The sequence below is a fragment of the Triturus cristatus genome, chromosome 5_2 (genome assembly GCF_964204655.1).
Source record: "Triturus cristatus chromosome 5_2, aTriCri1.1, whole genome shotgun sequence".
NCBI lineage: Eukaryota > Metazoa > Chordata > Amphibia > Caudata > Salamandridae > Triturus > Triturus cristatus.
The window spans coordinates 1,092,092,940-1,092,114,713 of NC_140588.1; the positions used below are offsets into that span (position 1 = coordinate 1,092,092,940).

Here is a 21,774-nt window from a genome sequence, read left to right on the forward strand (position 1 = left end):
TGAAGAAAATAGAGTTATCGGTTTAAAGGTAAGTACTCGACTGGCAGAGTTGAGGTTCTGGGCATAGACTCAGGGGTCCTCCAGGGTCAGGTAGGTACAGTTGGTTCACCCTTAGCGACTCTAGGGCGGCCGGGTGCAGAGAGAGTTAGGCCCAATGTTATCCTATGAGGGATAGGGGGGCCTTGGTTGGTGGCTGCTGACTAGCAATCCACGCGGCTGTGGGAGCTGGGCTCCTGGTCACTTACTCAGGGCAAGTGGGGAAGTAGGTAGGTGTAGAGGTTGCACTGCCAGGGCCACTCGGGAGGCTGGGTGCAGGGTGCTTTTGAGCCTTCGGGCGCTCAATTGGTTTCAATGGGAAATCTCCGGTTTAGAAAAAGTCTGCAAGCTCGGGGATGAGGATTCTTCAGGTGCCACCACCACTTCGAGAGGTAAGTTGGGTAGTTGGAGGATAGGTAGGTACCCCGAGATTGGGCACAGGGGGCCGCGGGGCACCGCGTGCAGGGGTGCCTTTTGGTGTCGGGAAATCTTACCCTCTGTTGATCGCGGTAGGGGGGGCACCTTGTTCTGAGGCTGCAGGCTTCTTCAGGAATGTCGAGGGAGGTCCTTGGGGGCCGGACTCGAGGTCACAGTCGCCGTGGGGTCGTCCTCGTGGTCTTTGTTCACTCTGGCACTGGCCAGGCTTGGCTGGTGCAGAGTGTGCTGGGTTCGCGGTTCCGGGCTGCTGCCAGGGATTAGAAGTAGGTTTTGAGTAGAGCCTCTACTCATGGGAGTCCCAGGGGCTTAGAGCTAAAAGGTAGCCAGGTCCTCCGGGGTTGGTGAGGTTGCTGGCCACAAGAGATGCCTGGTTGGAGCAGGAGCAGGTTCGAGGGTCGACAGGCCGGTAGGGCTGGGGCCAAAGCAGTTGGTGTCTTTCTCTTTTTAGCCGCTGCAGGGCAGGTCTTCTTTCTTCTTGTTCTTCTTTGTAGTTTTTCAATCTGGAATCTGGGGAAGGAAGGTTCAGGGTGCCCCTAAATACTAGATTTAGGGGGGTTACAGGTAGGTGAAGGGCAGGGGCCAATGGGTTCCTGGGGTGGGTACACCCCCTATCCTGCCTCTCTCCTGTGGGAGGGGGGCAGGAGCGTAGTCCTGATGGGGCAGGGCTTCCCATCTTCAAGATGGCGAGAGCCCGGAGATGTGCTTCACCTCACCTCCCCCACCTGAAGGGTGGGGTTGGCAGGCTGGCACATCCCCTGTCCTTATTTGGGGTTTCCGGCCAAGCTTCCCACCAGAGTGGAGGGTTGCAGTGGCCTGGGGAAGCTCACAGAGGTTGCATGCCTTTGAAGCTTCCCCCTGCCCATCCTGGGGGAGGAGATTTAGCACCTCGCCCAGGATGTGCATTGTTGCAAACCCAGGAGAGCAGGGGCTCTCCTACCCAGGGGTCCAGCAACATGTCTGCTGTGTGGCAGCCGAGGCAGCCTCAGAACAGACGTGGATTGTAGGTTTAGGTTTCAGGGGGCCTCTCTAAGATGCCCTCTGTGGTGCTTGGTACATTAAATCCCACACTGGCATCAGTGTGGATTTAATGTTCTGAGCAGTTGGATACCAAACTTCTCAGTCTTCAGTGCCATTATGGTGCTGTGGAGTTCGTGTTTGACAAGTTCCCAGCACCATATACTCTTAGATGGCAGCACTGCACTTACAGGACCCAGCAATGGACCTGGGTACTGTAGGGGCATAGGGCTCCTGTCTCTGTGCCCACACCACTGGCATAGGGCACCCAGCTAGAGGGGTGGCTGGTGTATGCCAGGGCAGTGTAGGTTGTGGGCATGGCACACAGGGATGTGTGCCATGTCGACTCTCTGTTATGTCTTGTATCCAGACACTCAGCCTGCAAGAGCAGTGTGTGTGTGTGTTAGGGCACAGGGCCTCTAAGGGTGGCACAATGAGTGCTGCAGCCCTTAGAGGCCTTCCCTGGTCACAAGGCCCTGGGTACCTAGGGCATGTGGCCAAGGTTTGCCAATTTGGGTTTTGGCTGTTAGGCAGTTTTTAGGGAAGGAACACAGGCCCTGGGCACCTGATTGGCAGGAGTCCAGGGCACAACAAGGAAAAGTGCAGCAGCTATTAGGCAAAAAAAGGGGGGGGGGGGTTACTGCAACAGAAACCCACTTTCTTACACCCCTCCATGAAAGCAGGTAAGAATATCTTCTCCACAAATTAATAAATGAATTAGCAAAGCATCCATATTCCTTCTGGCTACATCTTGTCTTGTGTTCGAGAGAACCAAATGCTATAGTTGACTGTGCTGCACAAACAGATGATGGAAGGAATGCTGAGCAAATCAAACATTCACCTCTAGTCACAGATCTGGGTTGAATCCATCGTTCTTTTGCTCTCCACGCCACCCCAGTTTGGACCCAACCATATGCAAATCAGTCTTGACCCTGCTCCTCATGGGAACAGTTCGCTTTGGGCTTTGCCTTGTTTGTTGAAAGGACCGCACTTTAAAGAGTTTTCATGAGCCCCAGTACTTGTTGTCGACTCACTGTGCTTTTTATCTTTCAGGCTTTTGAGAACAATCTGTTTCGGTCTCCAATCTACCTACACAAGATGCCTGAAACGGACTTTGTGATCATCCGCTTACGTCAAGGCTACTATATCCGGGAGCTGGTGGATATCTTTGTGGTCGGGCAGCAGTGTCCACTCTTTGAGGTTCCAGGCCCAAACTCCAAACGTGCCAACACGCACATCCGAGACTTTCTCCAGGTGCGTGCGGTCTTGCCAAGCTGTGGATAAAGTTAATGATCACCGTACATACATTTGCAAATGTATTTCTACGCTTATATACAATATAAACTTTCTGTGATGTAGATGGCAAGAACTGCAAATCTATTCCCATTTTAGCCTTTCGCCTGTTAAGTGAGCTTGGTTGGTTTCTGTTGCAGGTTTTTATTTATCGCCTTTTCTGGAAGAGTAAGGATCGGCCACGAAGGATCCGCATGGAGGATATCAAGAAAGCCTTCCCTTCCCATTCGGAGAGTAGCATCAGGAAGCGACTGAAACTTTGTGCAGACTTCAAACGAACAGGTGAGTTACTTTTGGTGCCTGATCTGCTGCCAGTGCGCTTTGGATGAGAAGATTGGTGCATGTGTTCGTCTGATGCCAGAGCTGCTCTGTGTGTGCAGTGAACCCCAAACCGCCTATCTGTTTGCTGTGGATGTTCCACCAGCTCTCTGTGTGCCTCACATTCAGGCACTGTAGCATGTTTTACTTGATATCTCCCATCTATGGGCCATGAATGCCCAGACCTGATGGCGGTGCGCCGGCGATGCCCAGATTTACTGGCTGTGTGCTTCAGAGGCCGTAGCTGTTGCCTGAGTGAACGGAATGATGGTGTTTGTACCGGAGCATGTTGTATGCTAGGGCTTCTCTTAAATGTGTTTGCGTCATAACCTTTGCCCCAGTGCATTACAAGTTAGAGGTTTTGATCAGGCGTGTCACAGATCAAAGCTTCTGCACAAGCGTGTCTACTGCAGCTTGTCAGACGCCAGAGCATCTGCCTGAGTTGGTTGGAGGTCAGAGCTTGAGTGTGGCAGATACTAGTGCTTGCCTCACTGTTGGATAACCGCAGCTTTTACCTTAATGCATAGGACACCAGTCTTTCTGCCTGAGTGCATTGGATACCAGAACCATTGTGTAGGAAGCTGGCTCTGTATATACTATACCAAAGGGAGGTATAGTGTGCACAAGAGTCCAGTGGAACCCCAAAGGTAGGCAGAGGTAAAGTTAGATAGCACCTCACTCTCTATTTGTGGTAGTGTGGTCGAGCAGTAAGGCTCAGAGGACAGTGTTAAGCATTTGTTGTACACACTCAGTCAGCAAATGAATTCACACACTCGAAGACTGAACTTCAGACCAGCTGTTTTTGTAAAAAAATATATTTAGTTATGTTTATCTCTAGAGCCAAGCCAAGCCTGCTGCAGGTAAGTGCAATAATACTTTGCAAAATCTTATGCAATGTTTTACAGTTGAATGAAGGTTCGAATGCAGTTGATTGAATTACAGGCAAGTCAATATTTCGAAAATACCTTTCAGTTACTTCACAGATTACTTTGTATGTTACTTTTTAAGTTACTTTTTCTACTCGATGTGATTTGCCTAGATATCGCACTAGGACATTTCCTAGAGAAAAGGTAAGTAAATCAGTTTTTGTACATTTGCAGTTTTTCAGTGTTTCATTCAAACCAACTCCAAACTTGGAACAATTTACAAGACAAGCAGTCAATGTAATCCTATGGGAGGAAAATAAGTAAATGGTTTACAGGTAAGTACTTATTTGTGGGAGTTGGTATTCTGGGTTTAGAACCAGGGCCCCCCAGGGTCGAGGATGCACTCTCAAAGCACCCTCAGCGGCACTAGGGCTGCCGGGTACAGAGTGCTGAATCCCAATGTTATCCAGTGGGAGATAGCTGGCCTCCGGTTGGAGGCTGCTCACGAGCAGGCTACAAGGTTGTGGGAGGAAAGCTCCTGGTGTTAGGGGGATCCGAGTTAGCGCCCAAAGTACACCCGCAGCGGCACAGGGGCGGCTGGGTGCAGGGTGCTGTTTTGGTGTCGGATGCCCTGTTGATTGCAACGGGGATTCTCCCGTTTCGACAAAGACTGCAGGCTTGTGCCTAAGATCTTCTGGAGGTGACTACCGGCTAGAGAGGTAAGTTGGGATGCTGGGACACCATCGGTTGGGCCACCCAAGGCCGTGGGGCGTCTGGTGCAGGGGCGTCTTTAGGCATCAGTTTTTCTTACCAGCTCTGGTCGCGGACGTCAGGGATCCTCCAGAAAGAGACTGCAGGCGTTGTTTGGAGTGTTGAGGAAGGTCCGAAATCACCAGATCTCAGGCCGGGATCACCGGGGAGACCTCCTCATGGTGTTGGGGCACTTGAACTCGGGATGTGGGCGTCGGGTGCAGAGTGGTGCAGACTCGTGGTTTTGGCTGCGGCCAGATTGTGTCGGTGAGCAAATCCGGTGCTCACGGGGGACAAACTTCTGGGTTTGGAAGGCAGGGGAGGTCCTTTGGGTTCTTGAGGGCTGCTGGCTGCAGGACACACCAGGATTTCGCTGGAGCAGGTTCGAGGTGGGGACAGGCTGGCAGGGCTGGGGCCAAGTCAGTGGGCGTCGTCCTCTTCTTAGTTTCAGCATGGCTTCTTCAGTCCTTCTTCTTGGAGTCCATTCTTGTCTGAGGAGGAAAAGTTCTGGCCTGCCGTTAAATATTAGATTCAGGGGCATTACAGGTAAGTAGAGGTTGGGACCAATGGCTCCCTTCCTTGGGTTGGGTACACCCCGTATTATGCCACCCTCCATAGAGAGGAGGGCATAAGCCTCACTTTGGTTGGCTTGGTCCCCCATCTGCAAGATTGCGGGGTCTGAGAGTTGTGCTTCACCTCGCCTCCCCCACCTGAGGGGTGGGGTTGGTAAAGGTGGGCACACCTCCCTTTCTCACTTGCTTTTCCTGCCGATTCTCCCACCCAAAGTGGGGGTCAGAACCGGCAGGGACCAGTTGCTGGAAGCAGCAAATGGCTGGGGTAGCTCACAAATGCGGCAACCCTATGAAGGTTCCCCTTTATGGTCCCTGCCCATCCTGGGGGAGGGGCTTGGCACCTTGTCCCAGGATGTGCATTGTTTCAGGCCCCAGAGAGCAGCAGGCTCTCGACCCAGGGCTCCAGAAACATATCTGGTGGTGGCAGCAGGCGAGCACCCACTCAGCCAAGACACTGGAGATGGGTAGTTTTTCAGGGGGCATCTCTAAGATGCCCTCTGAGTGCATTTTTTATTAAATCCTACACAGGCATCAGTGTGAGTTTAATGTGCTGAGAAGTTTGATACCAAGAGCCGCCTTCAATGTCAAAGAGCTCTGTAGCCAAGCATCCTGGATGTTCACGGAATTGGCTGTGTTTAGCAAGCTGGCTCTGTATATACTATACCAGAGTGAGGTATAGTGTGCACAAGAGTCCAGTGGAACCCCAAAGGTAGGCAGAGGTAAAAGTAGATAATACCTTACTCTATATTTGTGGTACTGTGGGCGAGCAGTAAGGCTTTATCAGAGGGTAGTGTTAAGCATTTGTTGTACACACTCAGGCAAGAAATTATGTCACACACTCAGACTGAATCCAGACCAATTGTTTGTGATAAAAATATTTATTTGTTTTATTTTATTTTATAGAACCAAGCAGGACTTGGAACAGGTAAATAGTATTGGTGACAGGTTGTTCATAAGCAAGGTGGATGAATAATAACTTTTCTTACAGGGTTGTAAAATGTGCAAATACAATTGTAATTGCTTCTTATAACTTTTTAGATTACTTTCAGGATTACTTTTTCTACTCAGTTTGATATGCCTAAATATCAAACTGGGACATTTCCTGGATAAAAGGTGAGTAAAACAGTTTTTCTCAAAACACAGTTTCTTAGGTTTCCATACAAAACACCCTCAATACTTAGGTGTTTTTCTGAGGAAATCAGCCATTGCAAGCCTGAAGAGGAAAATGAGGTTATCGGCTTGCAGGTAAGTAAACGGTCTTGAGTGTTGAGTCTTTGGGGTTAGAACCAGGGTTCCCCAGGGTCAAGGATGCACTCTTGTTACACACTCAGTGGCACTAGGGAGGCCGGGTGCAGAGTGCTGAGGCCCAAAGATATCCAAAGGGGGATAGGGGGCCTTTGGTTAGTGGCTGCTCACAAGCAGGCCACAAGGTTGTGGGAGCAAAATCCCTGGTCTTAAGCTCAGGGCCAGCTTCCTACAGTACAGACGCGAATTTGGTCAAAGCCAGAGTCTGGTTCTTTGAGCAAGTCCTGTGTTTACCGGAGACAAAGTCTTTATAGGGAAGACAGGGCAGGTCCTCCGTGGTCTGGGGGGCTGCTGGCTGCAGCACATGCCGAGATTCTGCTGGAGCAGGTTGAGGTCGGGACAGGCAAGTAGGGCTAAGGCCAAGTCAGTGGGTGTCCTCCTCCTTCCCTCAGCACAGCTCTTCGGTCCTTCTTCTTCTTGCTTGTCTGAGGAGGCAAGGGTCGGGATTTCCCCTAAGTACAAACTTAGGGTTGTTTCAGGTAGGTTCAGGTCGGGACAAATGGGTCTCTTCCTTGGGGTGTGTACACCCCCTATTATGCCACCCTCCGGGTTTCCCCTATCTGCAAGATGGCTGGTACTGAGAGTTGTGCTTCACCTCGCCTCCCCCACCTGAGGGGTGGGGTTGGCACACCTTCCTTTCTTACTTGGTTTTCCCACCTATTCTCCCGCCCAAAGTGGGGGTCAGAACCGGTATGGACCCTACCCATCCTGTGGGGGAGGCTTGGCACCTCGTCCCAGCGTGTGCATTGTTTCAGACACCCGAGAGCAGCAGACTCTCGACCCAGGGGTCCAGAAACATGTCTGGTGGTGGCAGCTGGTGAGCAGCCACTCAGCCTGGACACTAGCGTTGCGTCGTTTTTAGGGGGCATCTATCAGATGCCTTCTGTGTGCATTTTCCATTAAATCCCACACTGGCATCAGTGTGAGTTTAATGTGCTGAGAATTTCGATACCAAACTTCCTAGTTTTCAGTAAAGCCATTATGGTGCTGTGGAGTTCGTAATGACAATCTCCCAGCACCATATACTCTTAATGGCAGCACTGCACTTACAATGTCTAAGAATGGGCTTATACACTGTAGAGGTATAAGGCTCATCCACCTGTACCCTCACCACTGGTATAGTGCACCCAGCTAGAGGGGTGGCTGGCCTGTGGCAGGTCAGTGGGCTGTAGACATGGCACACAGGGATGTGTACCATGGCGACTCTTCACTTTGTTCTGCACCAAAACACGCAGCCTGCAAAGGCAGTGTCTGAGTGTAGAGTGTAAAGGTACAGGGCGTCTCAGGGTGGCACAGTAAGTGCTGCGTCCCTTAGGGGCCTTCCTGGCCACAAGTGCCCTTGGTACCTGTGGTACCATTTACAAGGGATTGACCTGTGGCCAAAGAGTGCAAATTGGGTTTTGTTTCTAATGCAGTTTAGGGAAAGAATATAGGCCCTGTGTACCTGTTTGGCAGGAACCCAAGGCACACTTAGTCAAAGTATATCATCAGTTTAGCAAAAGGTGGGGGCAACCATGCAAAAAGAGGGCACTTTCTTACATAAGATCCCTGAAGGGATCCACAGGATGTGAGAACCGGGGAAGTGTAGCAAGGACTGGTGGGTATTGCAGCCATCCATGATTCCCTTTGCTGTTCCAAATTCTGACCACCCTCCCCTGTTCGCATCCAGTGAGCAAGGCCCTGCAACCCCACCTCTGGTCCCAGCACTGCTTCATCCACTATCTCTCAGTCAATCAGTCAATCAGTCAATCGGTACTTGTAAAGCGCACTACTTACCCGTGAGGGTCTCAAGGCGCTAGGGGAGGGGGTGCCGCTACTGCTCGAAGAGCCAGGTCTTGAGAAGTCTTCTGAAGGTGAGTAGGTCTTGGGTCTGTCGTAGGTGGGTAGGGAGGGTGTTCCAGGTCTTGGAGGCGAGGAAGGAGAAGGATCTGCCGCCGGAGGTCGTTCGTTGGATGCGGGGACAGAGGCGAGGGCGAGGCTGGCGGAGCGGGCGGGTGGGGGTGTAGAAGCGGAGTCTGCTGTTAAGGTAGGCTGGTCCGGTGTTGTGGAGTGCTTTGTGTGCGTGGATGAGGAGCTTGAAGGTGATCCTCTTGTCGACGGGGAGCCAGTGTAGGTCTCTCAGGTGAGGGGCGATGTGGCTGCGGCGAGGGATGTTGAGGATCAGTCGGTCGGAGGCGTTTTGGATGCGTTGCAGTTGTCGCAGGTGTTTGTCTGGGATTCCTGCTTAGAGTGCGTTGCCGTAGTCCAACCTGCTGCTGACGAGGGCCTGTGTCACTGTTCTTCTTGTTTCGGTGGGGATCCACTTGTAGATCCTGCGGAGCATGCAAAGGGTGTTGTAGCAGGAGGAGGTGACGGCGTTGACCTGTTTCGACATGGAGAGGGAGGAGTCGAGGATGATTCCTAGGTTGCGTGCGTGATCAGTGCGTGTTGGTGCTGTTCCCAGCGTGGTCGGCCACCAGGAGTTGTCCCAGGCTGAGGGGGTCGGTCCGAGGATGAGGATCTTCGTCTTGTCTGAGTTCAGCTTCAGTCGGGTGCTCCTCATCCATTCGGCGACGTCCTTCATTCCCTCGTGGAGGTTGGTTTTGGCGGTGTGCGGTCCTTGGTGAGGGAGAGGATGAGCTGGGTGTCGTCGGCGTAGGAGATGATGTTGAGGTCGTGCTGGCGGGTCACTTGTGCGAGGGGGCCATGTAGACGTTGAACAGCGTCGGGCTGAGGGATGAGCCCTGGGGTACTCCGCAGATGATGTCGATGGCTTTGGATCGGAAGGGTGGGAGTCGGACGCTCTAGGTTCTGCCGGTGAGGAAGGACGTGGTCCAGTCGAGGGCTTTGTCTTGGATTCCGGCTTCTTGGAGGCTTGTCTTTAGTGTGCGGTGGCAGACCGTGTCGAAGGCGGCTGACAGGTCCAGGAGGATGAGAGCTGATGTTTCGCCGTTGTCTAGTTGGCGCCTGATGTCGTCTGTGGCGGCGATGAGGGCTGTCTCGATGCTGTGGTTTCTTCTGAATCCGGACTGCAATGGGTCTAAGATGTTGATGTCCTCGAGGTGGCGGGTCATTTGCATGTTGACGATTTTCTCGATGACCTTCGCCGGGAACGGGAGATGGGCCGGGAGTTCTTGAGGTCCTTGGGATCCGCCTTGGGCTTCTTGAGAAGGGCGTTGATTTTGGCGTGGAAAGTAGCTGTCTCGAAGGAGATGTTGATGACCTTCCGTAGTTGGGGTGCGATGGCTGCGTCAGCTTTGTTGAATACGTGGTGTGGGCAGGAGTCTGATGGTGATCCTGAGTGGATGGAGTTCATGATCTTGCGTGTCTCGTCGTTGTTGACAATGGTCCAGGAGGTCAGGCCGTTGATGCGGGTGGTGTTTGTCGGGTGGGTGGGGACTGGCATTGTTGGGGTGGTAGAGTTGTTGAAGCTGTCGTGGATGTCAGCGATCTTGCGGTGGAGGAACGTGGCCAACGAGTTGCACAGTTCTTGTGAGGGCGGGATGTCGTTGGGGTTGAAGAGTTCCTTAACGATAATGAAGAGCTCTTTGCTGTCGTGTGCGTTGTTGTCCAGGCGGGCTTTGAAGGAAGATCTCTTAGCTAATCTGATGAGGTGGTGATGTCTGCGGGTGGCGTCCTTGTAGGCTGCGGGGCGAGGGTGTTGGCGCAGTCGTCGATCCACTGTCTGAGGTTGCGGGCGGCGGCGTCTGGGTCGGTGGGGTCGGTTCTGGACGAGGGTGGTGTTTAGCTGGTCCTCTGTGACTTTGCTCCAGCATCGGCGGGGCAACTGTTGGGTTCGGTAGTGTGTGGTGGGTTTCTTAAAGGTGAACTGGATGCAACGGTGGTCGGTCCAGTGGAGTTCAGTGGTGTGGTCGAAGGAGACGTGGGTGCTTGTGGAGAAGATGGGGTCAAGCGTGCGGCCGGCGGCGTGGGTGGGTGCGGTGGCGAGTTGTCTGAGGCCGAGGTTGGTGAGGTTGTCGATCAGGGTGGCGGAGTTGGCGTCGTTGTTGTTCTCGAGGTGGAAGTTCAGGTCCCCGAGGATGATGTAGTCCGTGGAGACGAGGGCGTGGGTGCTGGCGAGGTCGGCGATGGAGTAGCTGAACTGTGCTCGGGGTCCGAGGGTTCTGTAGACGAGTGTTCCTCGGCCACACTGTCCCCTACACAGCTGTAAACTTTCTCTGCTCACACCATTAGTCGAGCTTCTCTATGCTTTGGGAATAGGAGGTGCTTGGACTGCTGAGAAGGGGAAACTAGGGTTGTAACAATGTGTTTTTGAGGGAGGAGACCCTGTCCGAGGCTTGCAGTTTCTCTTAGGAACAATGTAAAATGTGGATGCAGTCAGTGTTACTGAATTTGCTAGCCAGCTCTTAATTAGTTGTTGGTGATGCCATCCTCCTAACTCTTTCCTTTTTGTCTCTTCTCACGGTCGATATCTGTGGCATGATGAAACCTAATATCCGGTCTAGCAGCCCCTTCAGTTCTGCACACAAGGTGTTATAATATCTGGCCGTAGCAAAACAGGTTCCTTAGCACTATAGGAGGTGTGACCATCAGTTGTGTAGCTTGAGTGTGAGCTCTGTCTCCTTGCAGACTCCACTCCTACACAACCATCTAACTCCTCACAAGCCAGTCCTGAAGCACCACGAGAGAGACCGGATTTACTACAGATAGAAGTGGTAGCTTTTCCCAATGGGGAAAGTAACATTTCATTACAAACCTGCCTGTACTTGGTGGCTTACCATCTGTCGCAGCAGGGTTCCCCTATTGGCGGCAGTTGACGAACTCTGGAATGAGGCATGCATGGGTCACATAGAGGGCGAAATTGGGATCACATTAGAGAAGCACACATGAATCTCGAGCCTCATTGATAAAACATGCACAGGTTCCCTGTTTCTGTGCACTAGATGTTACTGTACCAATTAGTAATTTTTGAGACCTTTAAAAATCTTGGAAATCTCTATTTATGAGCAGGTTTTTTGTTCAGCCAACAGAGAGGAGTGATGTCACTGCTGGCCATGAATGCAGGTTCTTGGTTGGCCGCTTGAAGTAGACTCACTTCTGGTGTGTGAGGTGTTCACAGAAGCCGGTGTGTATCACCTGTGCCAGAAGTGAAGCTCTTTCTTTCTTACAGGGATGGACTCTAATTGGTGGGTGCTGAAGCCAGATTTCCGGTTACCAACAGAGGAGGAGATTCGAGCCATGGTATCCCCTGAAAATTGTTGTGCTTATTACAGTATGATTTCAGCTGAGCAGAGACTGAAGGTAAGAGGCACTGACAGGCAGGTCTGATTGGTCTATACAGTGGGTGGCAAGGGTGTGGGATGACATTTGTAAGAAATTGTGGAGAATCGTCTCGCTTGTCATGCTCGTTGAGGAAAAGGCACTGGATGGCCTCGGTTCTTCCTAATTCTTCTTTCCTTTAGGATGCAGGGTACGGTGAGAAGTCCTTCTTTGCCCCAGAAGAGGAGAATGAGGAGGATTTTCAGATGAAGATTGATGATGAAGTGAGTGGTTCGTTCTGAAATATGTCCGTGTTTAGTACAAGCTCCATAGGGTTCAAGTACAAATTCCACTGTTTTCCTTACAGGTGCGCACCGCTCCATGGAACACAACCCGGGCCTTCATTGCTGCCATGAAAGGGAAGTGTCTGCTGGAGGTGACGGGCGTTGCAGATCCCACAGGGTGTGGGGAAGGATTCTCGTATGTGAAGATTCCGAACAAACCCACACAACAAAAGGTATTGATTGTTCGTGAGACCACAGTAATGGAATGCATCAGTAGCAGCACATCGCAGAGGGAACGCCTTCTCTTCGTTATTCTGTCACTGTTGTGGGTTATCCGTGTGCATGTTTGGTATCCGTCATTATCTTATTCTGTGGTGACAGATGAGCATTACTTGAACTGCTCTTATTTTGTCAGATTTGTGTTTATTGATGATATTCTCGCTTTGCACCTTACTGAGGATGGCAGTGACCGAAACTCCTACAAGGAGGACATGACTCGTGCAAGTGAGGAGGTGGTTCTGACCGTCTAATCCGCCTGGAAGTTTTGCTTTTTGAGCACCTGGTTTTTGACCTTTTTATTGTGGGAGAGCTTCATAACCTGTGACTCCCCCACAATGAACTCCTGGTGAAATAGACTGCGCTTGTTTACCCCCAATGTCCGCCTTTTAAGATAAGGCCGTTGTGACACAGCCAGGGTAAGGGGCACTGGGCTAGTTACATGTGGAAAAGTGTGCACACGCGTGAGGGCTGCACATGGGAGACTCTGTGGTTCGCAGGCCAAGAACTGAGCACAGGTAGCCAGACACAGAAGAGACTGTACCGAGTTGGATGGTGACCTGGAATAGGCCTTAAAATGGGGAGTGCACATGTAGGGTAAGTCCGTGTGCTTTACTATCTTGATTGTAGTGAAATGCCATTATTCTCCTATAGGAAAGGCTGCCTTAGGGTGCAGCTCCTGTTCCCTGGGGGCTACAGACTCCAGGGTCGTACCAATGTACACTGTAATCTGTGTGAAAAAACAAATCTTTTAAGTTCGAAAGTTTTTTATCGGTACAGCTTATGGGTCATGCAGCAATTTCATATTTCTTTGACTCTGCTCACTATCAGAGCCCAGGCCTTTTGTGACCTTATGGGCTAGGTTGATTACTTTTCTCCCCAGCTGCAGAAACAAAGACCTCACCCATCAAAGGAAGCAATTAACATTACTTAAGTAAACTCTAAAGGAGGAAGGGATTAGGTGAACTGCTCAGCATCACTCAGCCAGGCGTCGTCATGTGTCAGGAAGAGGGCCTGCCCAGGCCCCTCAACAAAGCCAGAGGGGGAGCACCTTTGAAGATTTACTGGGAGTTGTCCCTGGCAGTGAGGTCAAAGACAAATGCAAGATGTATACCGCTGAGAGTTGCTTTGTCAGATGGATTTCTTTGTCCTGAGGAGATCCACTATAAATTATTTGTGGGGCGAAAAGTGACCACTGGAGTGGGGATCATTTAATACGAAATCATTTCTAATTCCTGATCAGCATTCATGTTAGTGTTTGGCTTAGTCTAAGGATAATAACTTATAAACATAAGTTGAACAAGTTTAGGGATAGGCTTAGAATTAAAGTTAGAAAAATGGTTGGTTAAAATAATTTAACATTTTTAAAAAGTATGAGATCACTGTAGCTTTGGATAGTGGTAAATGCAGTTTAGATTTGCCTTGGGGATGTGGCTGCCATTGCTAAATTTCATCAGTGTAATGGTGGCTCCAGTTAGTAACCTGCAATGCCTCCGCCCTGTCTTACAGTATCAAGGAAATTGCCTTTGCTGATCTAGGTACTATGGCAAACTCTTTGTTGTGTCCGCACATCCACCTCTAAGGCACAGTGAGTCGGGAGTAAGGGGCTGTTGTGTCCACACATCCACCCCTAAGCACAGTGAGTCGGGAATAAGGGGCTGTTGTGTCCGTACATCCACCCCTTGGCACAGTGAGTCAGGAGTAAGGGGCTGTTGTGTCCACACATCCACCCCTAGGCACAGTGAGTCGGGAATAAGGGGATGTTGTGTCCGTACATCGATCCTGTGGCATGGTGAGTCGGGAGTAAGGTGCTGTTTTGTCCGCACATCTACCCCTAGGCACAGTGAGTCGGGAGTAAGGGGCTATTGTGTCCGCACATCTACACCTAGGCACAGTGAGTCGGGAGTAAGGGGCTGTTGTGTCCGTACATCCACCCCTAGGCACAGTGAGTCGGGAGTAAGGGGTTGTTGTGTCCACACATCCACCCCTAGACACAGTGAGTCGGGAGTAAGGGGCTGTTGTGTCCGTACATCCACCCCTAGGCACAGTGAGTCGGGAGTAAGGAGCTGTTGTGTCCATACATCCACACCTAGGCATAGTGAGTTGGGAGTAAGGGGCTGAGGTTCTGGCTCCCTGCTCTAACAATCTCATGACGTACCCACATGTACTTAGAAATTGTACTTGGAAGCTAATGCCATCTACTAGCGCACGCCTCTACAGTGACCTGTTGCTTTCAGTCTCCTTGGTCAGAATGATGGTGGCCTCATTTTCTCGTCCATCTCATGCTTAAGGCATTTGAGCTGATGGCCCAGAACCAAGAAGCCATGATCTGCTGACACGGGCAAGGTTGGTTTGCAGACTAACTTATCCAGATGGATTACTTCCAGTAGTGTAATCTAGTGGCTTTTATAAAATGCTCTGGCACCCTTTGGCCAAGTTTAAGCTATATAAAACTGCAAAAAAATATAAACTTGTATTGGTATTTTAAGCTGTTTATCACTTATTTCTGAAGCACGCTTTCGACTGCCTAACTCACAAAACTCCTGCCCACAGCCTAAAATCTACCTATCAAAATCTCCTAAATACACCCACACATCTGTTCTGTGCATCCAGATGCTGCTTACTTTACCTCCAGAACTTCCACCGGTGTTCAAGCTTGCATCTTGCTTCAGAACTTTACAAAACCCCCTGAAAAGGCATTTCCTGGTGATGAAAGGAAGTGAGCGATAGCCGCCTTGTGGTATTGTGGTAGATTGAGGCATTTTCGGCCCACGCTTTCCTGTGACACCTTTTTGATCCTCTTTGTTACTGCTCATCTTATGTCACCCTGTTGTATTTTTTATGTTCCACCAGTGATTTCATTTACATTTCTTACTGAAATGCTTTAACCATTTCTAAGTTAATGAATTATTATTTTTTAAGTCTTCACAGGCCCTTGCTCTAGAGCAGCTTGGCAGAGTATGCACGGCCCTGGTAATAAAATGGTGCCTTGGGACTAGGGGCCTGATGTAGCGCTTGACGGATGGTTTCCTCCATCACACACGACTGATATCCTGGCCGCCTTATTACCAGTGCATTATGTGCTACTGCACTTGTAGTAAGATGGACAAGATGTCTGTCATGTTTGTGGCGCACTCCAAATCCGGCCTTAGGACTCCTAATGGAGATGGCTTTATCCTTCCTCTTGTGATACTTGTAGAAGAGTACCTTTTAGTTCCAACTTTGAGTCGCGTTCAGGTTTATTCTACGAGGAGTGAGATTTCAGCTGTTTACCTGCTGCTTTTCTAAGACCATGGTGAACTGCTCGCAGTGTTTCCAGGTGCAGACACCTACTGCCTGTCAGACCTGTGTGAGTGATGGACTACTCTCTGCTACATGCACAGGGTGGATTGCGTTTTCTAATAGTGCAATGCAGACATCAAGTGCAGTTGGAGCCCTGCAGATTCATTGGACTGTGTTGAGAGGTCGTTTAGTGAGTAGTGACACTACGGAAGTGTATCTGAAGCCCTCGCAAGATGTGGGTTTTGAGTGTGTGGGGAGGGCATGAGCGCTAGTTACGCTGATTAGAATCCTTCCACTTTCTGGAATTATTATCAGACTATTACCTGAAGAAGGCACATCACATTTCATTGTGTGTAGGAAGTTGTGAAACGGTTGTCCTAACGTCTTTCCAGCACATGCTTTTAAAACTTTTGTTGTTTCTCTGTGTTTAGCAAGATGACAAGGAGCCTCAGCCGGCAAAGAAGACAGTCACTGGCACTGACGCTGATCTCCGTCGTCTCTCCTTGAAAAATGCAAAGCAACTGCTGAGGAAGTTTGGAGTCCCCGAGGAAGAGGTGTGTGTTCAGGCTGCAGTCCCATTTGAGTGAACCTCTAGCTCTACATATTACTGTGATTGTGCAGAAGCGCAGGTAGCGCATGTACGCGCACACTCTCACAAACGCACTCTTTCTATCACTCACCTAAACCCCTCACTTCTTTCCTCCATACCCATCTCCAACTTCCTTTTGCTACTTCTCCTCCAGTCTTTTCTCCTACCTCCTCTACATACATGCAGCTGCTGATAAAGGGTCAAAATCATATTTTCTTTGTGGAAAAAATATATCCAACTGCGTTGCCAGATAATGAATTTATAGCTCTAAAAACCTTCATTCTTTCTAGTTCTTATAGTTCTGTTGGTGGTGGCTGATGGCCATTTTCAGTTCATGGGGTGAATAATGAAGTTAACTTTTTAAAAAGATCAGAACTCTTCTTTGCAAAATATACATTTTTCTCCAACTGTTGGCAGCATTCAGGAGGATAACGGTTATTCAGTTACACTAGACTGACTGATTACAGGTGTGTGTCACCTACTAAAACAGGTTTGGGATGGGGGCTGGGGACTGTGGTTATTGCCATAACAAGAAAGTCACCAATAAATGCACACCATAGGCTTACTCACTGCTATTTCTACTACCTCACATGATTCTGAGCTCGAGATGAGGTGGTTGAAGGTTTGGGGATAGGAGTTTGCAGTTCTCATCTCTCCCCTCTAACAGGTTTGAGGAATACACCCCTGTGATGAGCGGGCACCGCGTGTTGCGAGTTACAACATAGATGAGCTCCCAGTGACCCTTCTGAGCCTTGCACTATCTCTCACTTAATTGTTTCTTTTCATTTATTGTCATTTCATTTATGTCAGCAGAATATTGTTTGTGTGTATTGTAGATCAAGAAGCTGTCTCGTTGGGAAGTTATTGACGTTGTGAGAACCATGTCCACGGAGCAGGCTCGATCTGGCGAGGGCCCTATGAGCAAGTTCGCCCGTGGGTCGCGGTTTTCAGTGGCGGAGCATCAGGAGCGATACAAAGAGGAGTGCCAGCGCATTTTTGATCTTCAGAACAAGTACGTTAGATCTCTGTCTTGAGGATAGTTGTGTGTGAAGTGCAGATATGGTATGCGTGCGTGGTGAATGCATATATGTAAGAAAGTGCACTCTTTTCCATGGTTGCTCCCACTTTTTGCTAAATTGCTGATGTACTTTGACTGAGTGTGCCCTGGGTTCCTGCCAAACCAGGACCCAGGGCCTATGTTCTTTCCCTAAAACTGCACTAAAAACAGAACCCAATTTACATCTCTGGCCACAGGTCAGCCCCTGGTAAATGGTACCCTAGGTACCCAGGGCCCTGTGACCAGGTAAGGCCTCTAAGGGCTGCAGCAATTATTTTGCATCCCTTGGAGGCCCAGTACCTTTACACATACACACTGCCTTTGCAGGCTGCGTGTTTTGGTGCAGAACAAAGTGAAGAGTCGACATGGCACACATTCCTGTGTGCCATGCCTACAACCCACTGTCCTGGCACAGGTCAGCAACCCCTCTAGCTGGGGGCAATATAACAGTGGTGAGGGTCTAGGGGACATTGTAAGTGCAGTAATGCCATTAAGAGAATATGATGCTGGAGTTTGTCATTATGAACTCAACAGCCCGATAAAGGTATTACTGAAAACTGGGAAAGTTTGGTATCAAACTTGCCAGCGCATTAAACCCACACTGATGCCAGTGTGGGATTTAATGAAAAATGCACTCAGAGGGCATCTTAGAGATGCCCCCTGGAAAACGACCTACCACTTGTGTCCAGGCTGAGTGGCTGCTTGCCAGCTGCCACCACCAGATATGTTTCTGGAACCCGGGTCGAGAGCCTCCTGCTCCAAGAGGTCCGAAACAATGCACAACCTGGGACGGGGTGCCAAGCCTCCTCCCCCAGGATGGGCAAGCTTCAATGGTTTGCTGCCATTGTGAGCTACCCCAGCCCTTTGCTGCTTCCAGCAACTGGCTCCCACCGGTTCTGACCCCAACTTTGGGTGCGAGAATCAGCGGGTAAACCAAGTGAGGAAGGTCTGTGTGCCTTCCTCTGCCAACCCCACCCCTCAGGCGGGGGAAGCAAGGTGCAGCACAACTCTCAGCCCCGCCATCTTGCAGATGGGGAGACCCAACCAACCAGAGTGAGGAATATGGCCCCCTCCCACTGGAGAATGGCATAATAGGGGGTGTGCCCCCCCCCTGGAAGGGACCCATTGGTCCCAATCTTTACCTGCCTATAACCCCCCTAAATTTAGTATTTAGGGGCAACCCTGAACCTTGCCTTCTCAGACAAGAACCGACCAGAAAAAAAGGACAGAAGAAGCCGTGCTAGAACTAAGAAGATCAGGACGCCTACTGACTTGGCCTCAGCCCTACCGGCCTGTCCGCACCTTGAACCTGCTGCAGCAAAATCCCAGTGTGTCCTGTGGCCACCAGCTGCAAGAACCCGGAGGACCTGCTCTGTCTTCCAAACCAAAAACTTTGTCTCCTGTGAGCACCCGATTTGCTCACCAACAGACTGACTCCAGCCAAAACCGTGAGTCTACACCACTCTGCACCCAACGCCCACGGCCCCATTAAAATCAACAGGGCTCCCGACGTCAAAACAGCACCCTGCACCCAGCCGCCCCTGCATTGCTGCGGGTGTTACTTGGAGGCTACCTTTGATCCCCCTTTGCCATGAGCCGAACACCAGGAGCTTTGCTCCCAGAACCCTGTGGCTTGCTAGTGAGCAGCCACCAACCGGAGGCTCCCTATCCCCCATTGGATAACATTGGGCCTCAGCACTCTGCACGCGGCCGCCCTAGTGCCGATGAGGGTGTTTCAAGAGTGCATCCTTGACCCTAGGGAACCCTGGTTCTAACCCCAGAATACCAACTCCCAGTGCTTACCTGCTAACTGATAACTACACTTTCTCCATAGGAATACATTGACTGTTTTTTTTTTTTTTTTTTTTTTTTTTTTTTTTTTGAAAAAGTTTTATTAAGCAATAATTCGGTTACAAGTACGGGCCTACAACCACCCGGGCCGGCCGCTAGGTACAGAAGGAAATCTACACATATCAAAGCTACAATCAGTTCCCAGGGCACTGCCCTGCAGTGGCTCCAGATAGTTCTCGAGGAACCGGAAGCGTAAGTCCAACAATCACAAAAACAAAAGGACAAACAATACACAACAAAAGGCGAGTTATGAGGGAAACCAGTGCGGGTCAGGCTCCCCCCGGGAGACTCCAGTCAGGACAAGTGAGCAAACCGCTAAAGAGAGGAGTACCGGGAGGCCGGGGACGGAGGGGGAGGGGGGGGGGGTGGGGGGAGGGGGAGGGGGGGGGGGGTGGGGGGGGGGGGGAGGGGGGGGGTGGGGGTCAAGGAAGATGAACGTCCATATGTAGTTGTTCCAGCAGGCGCCAGGAGCCATCAAGGGTCAGGGGGACATGGCGATATCAGTATCTACCAGGGGGGGCGTACAGATGCCTCCGCGAAACGCGTTCCATTGCCCCCAAATTCTACCCCATGCCCCCGGCTTGCCACGGGCCACATACACAGTCTTTTCCCTAAACATACACCAGTCCATATTCTCCTTCCATACTGACACGGTGGGCGGCCGTTGAGCGCCCCAAAGTTGCGCTATGTCCCTCTTGGCAATCATGTTCCCTAGGGCCGCCCACCGAGTCTGAGCCGCGCTGTAGTCATTGGGCTCCCACACATTCAGGACACAGCGACGCACCTCCGGCAGCAGCACAACCCCGGTGACCTGTCCCATAACCGTGTGGACCCGGCGCCAGTAGTCCGCCACCTCGGGGCACTCCCAAAGGATATGAAGAAAGGTGGCGCTGAGCCCACAGCCTCGCTTACAGAGCCCGTCGCCGGAAAATCCCATCGAGACCAAGCGCGGACCCGTTACATACACCCGGTGGAGAATCTTGAGCTGTACCAACCGAAGACGAGCCGGAATGGCAACCTCCTTGGGGGACGACAGTGCGGACTGCCAATCTTCGTCGTCCAATTCCACCCCGTCCCCAGTCCAAGCCTCCCGAAGGCGAACAAGAAGGTCCGCCCGGTGATTAATTAATTTTTTATAAATTAAAGAAATAGTACTATCAGGGACATGTCCATCAAGTACGCGGTCCTCGAGGGGCGAGGAAACAGGGATCTTGGTCCCCTCCCCGAAGACCGAGAGCAGGGCGTGTCGAACCTGGGCGTAGCGGAAAAACTCCCTGTCGGTCAGCTCGTATTCGGCCTGGAGCACCGCGAAAGTCTTTACCGCGCCCTTGTGCCACAGGTCTCCCACTTTGCTGATACCAATCGTGTCCCACTGGTCAAACCCCTTCGTGGTCCACAAGCTACCCAGGCGGTCGGAAGCAAACAGGGGAGTAGCACATGTTAATTGCTCATTCCAGCCCATGGCCGCAGTGGCAGCCCTCCAGGTCCGCACCGCAATCTTAGTAGGACCCGTAAGGGTCCGGCCAGCCAGGCGGGAATAAAGTGCCCTGTTGTAGTTCCCGCCGGGAAGCAGGAACTTGTCCATCTCATACGCCGGATTCAAGCCGGGCGCATACGTGGCGTGGTTAATGGCAGATAGCTGCGAGGCCCAATAGTACCTGCGAATGTCAGGAAGCGCGATGCCCCCGTCATACCAGGGAAGAGTGAGCTTGGCAAGAGCAATACGCGCCCGCCCGTCCCACACCAGTCTCCTCTGCAGGCTCTCCACCTCCCGAAAGTAGGCCACTGGGATAACATCGAAGGAGTTCTGGAGTGCATAGAGGAACCTGGGAAGGGACATCATTTTAAACAGCGCGGCCCGACCCAGCGGGGACAGGGGGAGCCTGCACCACCGGGCCGCGTCCTCCCGCAGCCGCCGAAGTGGACGCAGGAGATTCTGCTCATAGCGAGCCACCGGGTCCAGCGAAACGTATATCCCCAGGTACTTAAAGCCGCTCAGAGATATCTGAATCGGGAGCCGAGGCGGCAGCAGAGGAGGACCACCAGAGATGGGATAAACGCAGGATTTAGACCAATTGATCGTGAGACCCGAATTGTTCCCAAAGGAGGTCAGAACGTCAAAGAGGACGTTGAGTGACTGCCGCGGTGAGGTGAGATACAGGAGAATGTCGTCTGCATACAGCGAGACCCGATCTTCGAAGCCCGGGCCCCACCGGATCCCTTTAAGCGAGGGCTCCCAACGGAGCCAGGCAGCGAGTGGCTCCAGGGCGAGAGCAAAGAGCAACGGGGACAACGGGCACCCCTGCCTCGTGCCCCTGCCGAGGGCAAAGGGCCGAGAGACCCGCCCATTCACCACCACTTGAGCCATGGGTCCCGTGTAAAGGAGCCTCACCCAGCCAATAAATCCCTCTCCAAAGCCGAATTTATCCAAGACGGCCCAGAGGAATGGCCACTCAATAGTATCAAAGGCCATCGTGGCATCCAAAGAAACCAGCACGGCCGGTTCGGAGAGGAGCTCCGCCCTGGCAAGGGCACCGTGAAGACGCCGCAAGTTAAGAGCGGTGTTGCGGTGCGGGATAAAGCCGCATTGGTCCGGATGAATAAGGTCGCACACGACACTCAACAATCGATTGGCCAGGACTTT

The 21,774-nt window shown here is 51.3% G+C and overlaps 1 protein-coding gene across 1 annotated transcript in view; it reads left to right on the forward strand.

Annotated features, from left to right (window-relative positions):
* The window catches only part of TAF1 (TATA-box binding protein associated factor 1), a 303,188-nt gene that overhangs the window by 134,881 nt on the left and 146,533 nt on the right, over positions 1-21,774 (forward strand). The window contains exons 16-22 of the mRNA XM_085608461.1: positions 2,542-2,742; positions 2,922-3,063; positions 11,703-11,833; positions 11,995-12,075; positions 12,159-12,308; positions 16,065-16,187; positions 17,059-17,234. Of these exons, the coding sequence (XP_085464587.1) occupies positions 2,542-2,742; positions 2,922-3,063; positions 11,703-11,833; positions 11,995-12,075; positions 12,159-12,308; positions 16,065-16,187; positions 17,059-17,234 (1,004 nt within the window). The remainder of the gene's footprint in view (positions 1-2,541; positions 2,743-2,921; positions 3,064-11,702; positions 11,834-11,994; positions 12,076-12,158; positions 12,309-16,064; positions 16,188-17,058; positions 17,235-21,774) is intronic.